The sequence below is a fragment of the Hipposideros armiger genome, unplaced genomic scaffold (assembly GCF_001890085.2).
Source record: "Hipposideros armiger isolate ML-2016 unplaced genomic scaffold, ASM189008v1 scaffold_619, whole genome shotgun sequence".
Lineage (NCBI taxonomy): Eukaryota > Metazoa > Chordata > Mammalia > Chiroptera > Hipposideridae > Hipposideros > Hipposideros armiger.
Window position 1 is genome coordinate 486,993 of NW_017731969.1, and position 9,217 is coordinate 496,209.

At 59.7% G+C, this 9,217-nt stretch overlaps 1 protein-coding gene across 2 annotated transcripts; it reads left to right on the top strand.

Annotated features, from left to right (window-relative positions):
* Window positions 1-471: 471 nt before the first annotated feature.
* On the top strand, window positions 472-8,301 carry BBC3 (BCL2 binding component 3). Of its 2 annotated transcripts, none has more exons than XM_019625187.1 (4): window positions 472-755; window positions 3,394-3,682; window positions 5,069-5,259; window positions 7,189-8,301. In XM_019625187.1, the coding sequence occupies exons 2-4, from the start codon at window positions 3,409-3,411 to the stop codon at window positions 7,303-7,305; spliced, it is 582 nt and encodes a 193-aa protein (XP_019480732.1). In that variant the 5' UTR covers window positions 472-755; window positions 3,394-3,408; the 3' UTR covers window positions 7,306-8,301. The 2 variants fall into 2 exon arrangements, with proteins under 2 accessions (XP_019480732.1, XP_019480733.1); XM_019625188.1 differs by lacking the exon at window positions 472-755 and adding an exon at window positions 1,243-1,372.
* The last annotated feature ends 916 nt before the right edge of the window (window positions 8,302-9,217 follow it).

Here is a 9,217-nt window from a genome sequence, read left to right on the forward strand (position 1 = left end):
GTCTGTGCACCTGTGTGTGTCCCTCTCAGTGGGTCAGTCTGCGTGTTCCAGCAACCATGGCAGCGAGTCAGTTTATGTATTTGTGCCTGTGTGTGTGTGTGTGTGTCCTCGCACCCTTCAAGGTTTGCATTTGTGTGACTGTGGCCGTGTGTCTGTGCGTTGGCTTGACCCCGTGGCCCTGTCAGCACGTGACTTTGTATACCCTGGAGCGCAGCTCCAGGGGTGTGTGTCTGTGGGTCCCAGTCAGTGTGTCAGTGTGTCAGTGTGTGTGTCCGGCTGTCCTGTGTCGCCCCTGGCCAGGCCCCGCCCCGCCCAGGCTGCAGGGAAACCCCCCGCGCTGAGGTAGGGGGCGCGGCGCAAGCCAGCAAGTCCCGACTTGTCCACGGCCGGCAGGCGGGGCCGTGGCGTCACGCGGAGGCGGGGCGTGGGACCCGCTGGGCGGGGGTGGGGCGGGGCTGGGCGGGGCGGCAGCCGAGCGGGCCCAGGATCCGCCGGGCGGCCTGAGACGCGGCGCGAGCCACATGCGAGCGGGTGCCTGGCGGCTGCAGCAACAAAATCACCAGCGGCGGCCACGACGCGGACGCGCCTGCGGCTCGAGTAGCAGCAGCAGCAGCACCCACAGCGACAGCAGCAGCCACTGCAGTTAGAGCAGCAGCAGCAGTCGCCGCAGCGTGCGGCGCTCGGCGGGCGCGTCCTCCTGAAGGAAGCCGCCCGCCCCCCATCACCACCCCCTCCGGCGTGTTCATGCCCCCGGGGTGAGTGTGCGCACCCCGAGTCCCCGCCGACCGCGATTGGCCAGGCCGGGTGGGCTCCCTGGAGGAGGTGGCGGGAGTACACGCGGAGAGCAATGGGACGCGCTGCCTTCCCATTTCATGCCTCCCTATCTCCCCGCCCTCCACCTTCATGAAGGACCCTGGGCTGGGGTCGCTGGGCTAGAGGCACTAAGGGTCCGGGAGCGCAGGTGCCTCAGCGGTCTGGCGGGTTTGTTTACAAACAATGGGGTGCGGGCTCGGCAGCGCCCCCTGGCGGCCAGTGCGGGCCCGGGGAAGTGAATCGACCCCGACTGCCCCGGCCCCCGCAGTACGGGAGGGGCTGGGGGGGGGTACGGCAAGGAGGGGCGGCCACACCCCAGGCGCGCGCCCGCTGGGGGCGGTGACAGGGGGCGGCTCGCGGGCCGCGTAGTCTGCGGCTCCTGCGGGCGGGGGCTGCGCCCCAGCAACAGCCGGTTATTGGCCCCGCGCTCGCCTGGCGGGCGGGGCGGGCGCACGTGGCGGCGGCAGGGTGGGGGGGCTGTGACAGCGCAGGGGGGCGTCTGGCCCCGCCGTGGGAGCGCGCGTGTGCGGGGTTGTGGATCTGCAGGTGTCTCGCCTGGGTGTGTGCGTGTGTCTGGCTCCGAGTTTGTGCTGGGGTCCGCAGGGAGTGGTGGTGCCCGTCCAGGGGAATGTTGGGGCTGTGACCCGTCGGGGTGTGTGCGTGAGTCCCTGTGTGTGTTTGTGTGGGGTGCTGTGTCTGCCCTGCTTGAAGGGTGGGGGCTCTGTTTATGTGTGGTGTACCTGTGTGTGTGTTCTCTGTGAGAGTTGTCAGAGTGTGCTGTTTGGGGGTGATTCTATAGGTCTGTGTTGCCTGCATGTGCTAGTGTGTGGTTGTTGTGTGTTGCTTGAGTGAGCTGTGTTTGTGTGTTTATATGTGTGTCTTGCACGATGTGCTGTTTGTGTGTGTGTGTTTGTGTGTCTTGCCTGTGTGGACTGGCTGTGTCCGTATATCTCCAGGGCATGTGTCTCAGCTAAGCGTTTGTGATGGTGTGTCTGCTGAATGCCGATGTCTGTTTTTCTGTCCAGGTGTCTGTTTGAGTTCTGCCTGGTGTATGTGTGTGTGTGGTGGGGGGGTTGTCTCTGTCTGTGTTTGGCTTGTGTGTCTGGCATCGGTGTCTGGAATTGAGGACCGCGTCTCTGTGGGGTCTGTGCAGTGCTGTCAGTGGGTGTTGCTGGCAGTCTTTTGCATGGGGCTGTGTCTGAGCCTCTGTGTGTGTGTGTGTGTGTGTGTGTGTGTGTGTGTGTGTGTGTGTGTGTTTGGGTCTGAGGAGCTTGTCTCCGCGATCGGCTGGCTCATGTGTGTCATGTGGGCTGCGTGTGTGTAGTGTTTATGTCAGTCACGTGAGACCAGTGTTTTCTGTGGGTGCTTTAGGTGTGCGTGCTGCCAGGGCTGTGTGGGATTAGACTTAGCTGGTGTGTGTGTGTCCGGGGCTGACAGTTGGTGATGGTGTTTTGAGGTTGGGGGAGGAGGATGGGTTGATGACTACTGTTCTACTGTTGTGTCTGTGTGTTGCCGGCATGTGTGGTAATGCTTCTGGGTCCGATGACATGTGTCTGTGTATGCCTGATTTACATGTATCCTGGGTTCTGAGAGTTGGTGACAAGTGGGTGTGTGTCTGGGATGTCTGTTTTGTGTTGATATGTGCATGAGTCCTGAGGTGTGTATACCTTATCTCTTGGGTGTGTGTGTGGGGAGGGGCATGTGTGTTTGAGAAGTGTGGCAGTGTCTATTTAGTGTGTTTCTGTCTGCTTGTGTTGGCTGCATTGTGTGTGTGTATGCATATCAATAGTGGGTCAGTGTGTGAGATTTTGAGTTTGTATATGAGTGGATGGAGGGGATGGGTTGTGCCAGACAGAATGCATTGTGCATATAGTTCTTCTGATGGTTTATGTGGATGTGTATGTTCACGTTTTGGTCAGTGTGTGTGTGTGTTTGTGTCCTGTGTACTGAGTAGCAGTGTCTAACACTGGGACCATCTCAGTGTTTCTGTGCAAGTGGCAGTTGAGGTGGGAGGTCAGGCTGGCCAGACCTGCATGAATCCTTATGTATGTGTTGTGTACCCTTCACACGCACCCTCAAGTGTTCTCCATTTGGGTCTTGCGTGTGTCCCTGTGTGTGTTGAGGGAGCCGTCATAGTGCCTGGCTACCCTCCGTGTGTGTCCATCACTGTGCCCCAGAAGTTAATCCCACCAACCCATGTCCAGTGTGAACCCCTGGTTGGGTGAGTTTGTGTTGTGGGGCTGTCAACCCTTAGACACACAGACACCTGACAAATCCCTGCATCAGGGTCCTATGTGAGCCCTTGTACTTGCTGTGAGAGCGACCCATCCTGTGCCTCCCTGACCCTCATGTGTGCCCATCACCATGTGCAGCCCCTAAGTGGGTGTGTGTCTTGTGTGGCCATCATGGGTATCCACAGTCCCCTCCATTTGGGCCCTTGTGTGCTATCCTGGGTGCCATCCCTGACCCCATGTGTGCTCATCGCTGTGCGAGAGTGGGAGTGTCCTGGGGTGTGTATGTTGTGGGGCCGTGATGCTCCCTGCACTTGCGGGCTGACAGCACCCCTCTCCTGTCCCGCAGGCCCCAGGGAGCGCCATGGCCCGAGCACGCCAGGAGGGCAGCTCCCCAGAGCCCGTAGAGGGCCTGGCCCGCGACGGCCCGCGCCCCTTCCCACTCAGTCGCCTGGTGCCCTCGGCTGTGTCCTGCGGCCTCTGCGAGCCAGGCCTGCCCGCAGCCCCTGCCGCCCCTGCCCTGCTGCCCGCTGCCTACCTCTGCGCCCCCACAGCCCCGCCCACCGTCACCTCCACCCTGGGGGGCCCCCGCTGGCCTGGGGGTCCCCGCAGCCGGCCCCGAGGCCCGCGCCCCGACGGTGAGTGCCGCCCCACACCAAGGACGATGGGAGCCAGGAGAGAGAGAGAGACAGAGGAACTGGCGAAGTGGGAGCGGGTGGGGGGAGGTGGCAAGCCGGCCGGGCCACAGGGAGGGTGTGGCCAGTGTGGTCTTTGTGTTGCAAGAAGCAGGAAGACGGAGTGGGAGGCTGGGGGTGGGGGAGGCCGAGTGGGAAGTCCCTCCTGGAATCTGACTGCAGTCCTCGAGTTGCTGCCCAGGGCCTTTTCCGGGCCTGGGGCAACAGCTGTTTCCGAGCCTCTCTCCCCTAGTCTGGGTTCCCTGAGCCCCGCTGAGGATTGTAGTACGAGAGAGTGTGGGCAGAGCGGGAGGACGGTCACTTCAGGACTTTGGGGAGGGGTCGAGGGTGGCCTTTTGCCTTTATCTGCTTCTCTTTGGCCAGGGCCGGCCCTCTGCGCAGTCCGGGAGGAGGAACGAGGGGGGGGAGGGGCCATTGTGTTGGGAAAGTTGGAGGGGGGGGTGAGTCTTGGGGAAGGAAGGGTTAAAGGTCCCCTGCCTGATGGGCCGTTAACCCTGTGGTGCCCGGCAGCCCCATCCCAGCCGGCACACTTGGTGGCTGGGAGACTGTCCCGGTTTCCCTCTCTAGCCCCACCCCGTCCCAGGAGCCCAGGGAAGCTCAGAGAGAGAAAACTTCCTTGGCTCAGTTCCCTGGCAGTCGGGCAAGAAGGGACCCGATTTCAAGACCAGAGTCCCAGGTGTGGAAATTGAGGCCTGATTTTCGGCCTTAGGGATCTCTCAGGCCAGGACCTGGGGTGACCAGAGGGAGGAAGAGACGTCAGAGGAGCTCAGAAGTGGGTGGGGCAGGAAGGCATCTCCCGCATCCCAGCCCCCCCAGGCCCGTGCCCTGAGGCAGCCAGTCTGGCCTTCTGGTCTCCAGGCCCCTGCCACATCCGGGGGTGTGGCTTTACTGTGGTTGGACAAGAGAGGGCAGGAGACCTGAGGCTTGTGACTCTGGGTGTAGTCAGTGGTTGTATCCCTGTGTGACCTTGGGCCACTTCTTTAGGGTGGGCCTCAGTTTCTCCATCTGTTAAATGGAGCAGGCAAACTTTGGCCCCATAGTGGAAGAGGTACTTAGGTCGGATAACACGGGTAGTGGGGTGGTAGCTGGCTAGACAGGTGACCCCAGGAAGGCCGACCCAGGACCTCTTCCTTTCTGGTGCCTGGGGAGTAGGATTTGACAAATCTGGCTCTAAGAGGGGAAAACGGAATCGCTAGAAATGAGACCGGGAACAGAGAAATCAGGCGGCTGGCAAAGCTGGCAAAGCAGGCCCTGGCCAACTAGTCCCTCGGGGATACCTCAGGGCCTAGAGGGGTCATGGTGCTGACCACACCCCTCGGCTTTTCCCAGGTCCTCAGCCCTCACTCTCGCCCGTGGAGCAGCACCTGGAATCGCCGGTGCCCAGCGCCCCGGGTGCCCTGGCGGGCGGTCCCACCCAAGCAGCCCCGGGAGTCCGGGGGGAGGAGGAGCAGTGGGCCCGAGAGATCGGGGCCCAGCTGCGGCGAATGGCGGACGACCTCGACGCACTGTACGAGCGGCGGGTGAGTGCTGGGGGAGGGGTAGACGGCAGGTGGGACTTCCCGCCGGGGAGGGGGCTGCGGGCGGCCCCGCCAGATGTGCGGCAGCTGCTGCCCTGCGCGGCGGGGTCGCGCCGGGGACAGGAAGGTGGGAGGGGCGGCGTGGCCGCCGAAGGGCCCGCGCTTGCACGGCCCAGGCCCGGGCAAGGGCCGGGGCTGGAGCTGTCTTGAGCGATGCGGCGCGCCCGGGCCCGCGGCCGCGGGGACTGAGGGCGGCGCTCCGCCGTGCAGCTCATATATCCCGGGCTATTTATAGCTGGTGAGTCAGCAGCGGCGGCGCGACCGCGCCCGCCCCTCCCGCCCGCCGGCCCGCGCGGCCCGCAGCGCGCCACACTGCTTCCCGGGCCGACCGGGGGCGGGGCCTAGAGCCCCGCCTCGAGGGAGGCCCTGCCCCCAAACCCACAGCTCCGCCTCTGATTAAAACAAAATATCGAAGCCTACAGCAGAGAGCAGAGAATAACAAACATCAGGGCACCCACCGCCCAGCTCTGTCCAAGCTGAACATGACACCCATACTGCTTGCTTATTCAAAGAAAAACAAAAACCGGATGTTGTGAAGCCCCTTGTTCCCCTCTCTGACCCCCTCCTCTTTCCCCCTTCCCAAGGAAATCTCTTAAGTTGGCCTGTTCCATTCTTTTGCAGGTGTTGATTATTTTACTCCATATTTACCAGGCCAAACAATGCTTAGGCCCGTGGGGCGTTTTGGGCAATTGTATACAAGATATATATAGTGTGTTCCTCTCCAAACTTTACCCCCTCAGTGTATGAGATTCATCCATATAGGCAGAGGAGCTTTGGTTTTTTCATTTTCACTGTCACATAGCATTCTATTGGATCATCATACACTACCCCCGTGTTCATTTTCTCATTGATGGATCTTTAGGATTTAAAAAATGTCTCAAATTTTATTTGTTGGGCTTTTTTTGGCTTTTTCAAACAATGCACATCACCATGTGCACTCCTGTGTGTCCCCAGAGTAGATACCTGGGTGGTCTGCCTGCCCCTTAGCCTGACTAGATGATTGCTGGCATGTTCACCAAGGTGGCTGTGCCAAGTGGCACCCAGAAACAGTGTAACAATGGCAGACTTTTTAACTTATGCCAGGCTGGTGGGGAGTACCAGGCATCCCACCCCAGGCACTCAGTAGGATCATTAGGATGGTTTTTCCTACCTTGTTCTCATCTGTAAGATGGGGTTGTCCTTCCCAACTTAGGGATAGATTAGGTGGAGCCCGCCTTATTAAATAACTCAGGGCCTGGCCATGCACTCAGTGTTGGGCCGGGCGAGTACTACACCCTACCTTTCATTTTTACTGGTGGGAGTCTTCTTGTGTTTAGCTTTCTTTGTGCCCACTTTCCTAGCACTTTGGAGCCGAGAGTGTCCTAGAGGCCACCCCAAGTCTTCATCCTGCACTGGAGAGAGGGCAGAGGGGTTAGCTTTGCCTAGATATACTTCTGTGCAGCCTCAGTGCAGATGGTGAACTGTTCCCATTCTCCTCCTTCCACAGTATGTTCTAGAAACACTGAGACTATGGGCTCCCTGCTCCTTTCTTTCCGTCTCATCAGCCTTTTAGGGGAGGGCAGGATGGTCTGCAATCCAGCCCTAGCCCTCAGCCCCATGTGACTTTAGGTGACTCTCACATCTGGAAACCAGAGACAAGATAGATCACAGCAAATATACACTACTTGCTGTCGTCCTCTGAGGTGCCACTGGCCTTGGTGGGCAGAGGAACTGGGATTTGGACCACATTAGCAATAACATCACCTACTTCAGAGGGTTGGTTGAGGGTGTAGCTCACTCTTAGGACCATGCCTTGCTCCTCACTGCCCTTGGACCTGACCACCCACGCACCCCTATCAGAAGCCCACTCTAACTTCCCTCCTCTTTCCCTAGAGACAAGAGGAGCAGCAGCGACACCGCCCCTCACCCTGGAGGGTCCTGTACAATCTCATCATGGGACTACTGCCCTTACCCAGGGGCCGTGGAGCCCCCGAGATGGAGCCCAATTAGGTGCCTGCACCCGCCCGGTGGACGTCAGGGACTTGGGGGGCAGGATCCCCCCACCTCCTGACGCCCTGGCCAGCGCGGGGGACATTTTCTGCACCATGTAGCATATTGGACTACCAGCCCTGCCTGTCCCAGGGGTGGGCCAGGGCAGCCACTCCAGACCCAGCCCCGGCCTAGTCTGGGGTGCACTGACGGAGATGTGGACTCCTGGGTTCCTGGCTGAGAAGCCAGGAGAGAGAGGGCTGACAGACTCGGACTCAGTGTCTGAAGGCGGCGGTGACCGAGGGGGTGGGGACTGAGCCACCCGCCTCTGCCGCCCACCACCATCTCAGGAAAGGCTGCTGGTGCTGGCTGCCCGTTCCAGCTGCAGGGGTGACACTGGGGGAGTCTCCCTCCCAGTGCTCCTTCACTTTGGGCCTGGCCTCATCAGGCCCCTGGTGCTTCCCCCCCTCCTCCTAGGGAGGGGGCCCGTGAAGAACAAATGAGCCAAACGTGACCACTAGCCTCCTGGAGCCAGAGAATGGGGTGCGTCTGATGGCTGCCCCAGTCCAGCGCCCAGCCATCTTCCCTGAGCCAGCCGGCGGGTGGTGGGCATGCCTGCCTGCCTCACCTTCATCTGGGGGTGGCCAGGAGGGGCCCAGACTGTGAATCCTGTGCTCTGCCCGTGACCACCCCTGTCCCCATCAATCCCATTGCATAGGTTTAGAGAGAGCACGTGTGACCACTGGCATTCATTTGGGGGGTGGGATATTTTGGCGGAAACCGCCCCAGCCTTAGTCCCCAGGGCGAGGCGCTGGGGGGAAGATGGGGAGTCAGGGAGGGAGGGAATCTCAGAAGAGGGAGGAGTCTGGGAGCGGGGAGGGATGGCCCAGCCTGTAAAATACTGTATATGCGCTGCTGTAGATACCGGAATGAATTTTCTGTACATGTTTGGTTAATTTTTTTTGTACATGATTTTTGTATGTTTCCTTTTCAATAAAATCAGATTGGAACAGTGGATATTATTTCGGTTCTTCCCCACTGCGTGACCTGGTCAGAGCCTCCTGACCTGTCTGGGTCCAGGGGGCACACCTTGGTGTCTGCAGCTGTTCCTAAAGGAAGGCTGAGGAGCCTGGCACCACTGACCGCAGGTGCCCAGCCTTCGTGCATCCTTACTGAACGCCCACTCAAAGTGGGAATATTGGTGCTTTATTCTCATTTTATTCCCTGACGTGAGCAAGTATGAATGACCTGTAACTTACATGCAGAAGCACCACTGTGAGGAGTCCTGGGGAATGTGCCAGTAATGAGATGGACCTTGACCCTGCCCCTCAAGAAGGCACAAGGTGACATCTGGGAGAGCAGCTTGAGCGAGGCTTCACCTACATAGCTGCCCTAAGGCCTAGCACACTGCCTGGCATAAAGATCTGGTGTTGGGCCAGCCGAGTGGTGCATTGGTTAAGAGTCGGCTTGGGATGCCAGCTCTGAGCAGCAGGGCCCCAGTTCAGATCCCACATTAGGGCCAGTGACACTGCGCCCTCTACAGCTAAGATGGTGAACAACAGCTCGACCTGGAGCTGGGCTGTGGTGAGTCGCCAACGACAGCGTAGGCTGCAGTGGGACTGGACGGCAGCTGGCATGCTCACTTTGGTGAGCTGCCGTGAGCCGCCCTGAGCGGCCGTCCAATGGCCAGCGAGCGACTGCCTTACCCGGGAAGAGCGCAATGATAATACCAACATGGGCCAGTGAAGCGACATCCTCTCCAACTAGACTGAAGAACAAAAGGACAGCAACTTGTTTGTTCCCCTTCCCCAATTCCCCAAAAAAATCTTAAAAAAAAAAACACCAAAAAACTGGTGTTGAATTAATATAAGAAGGGGGCTCCTGGGCCGGCCGAGTGGCGCAATGGTTAAGAACTGGCTTGGGGCGCCAGAGG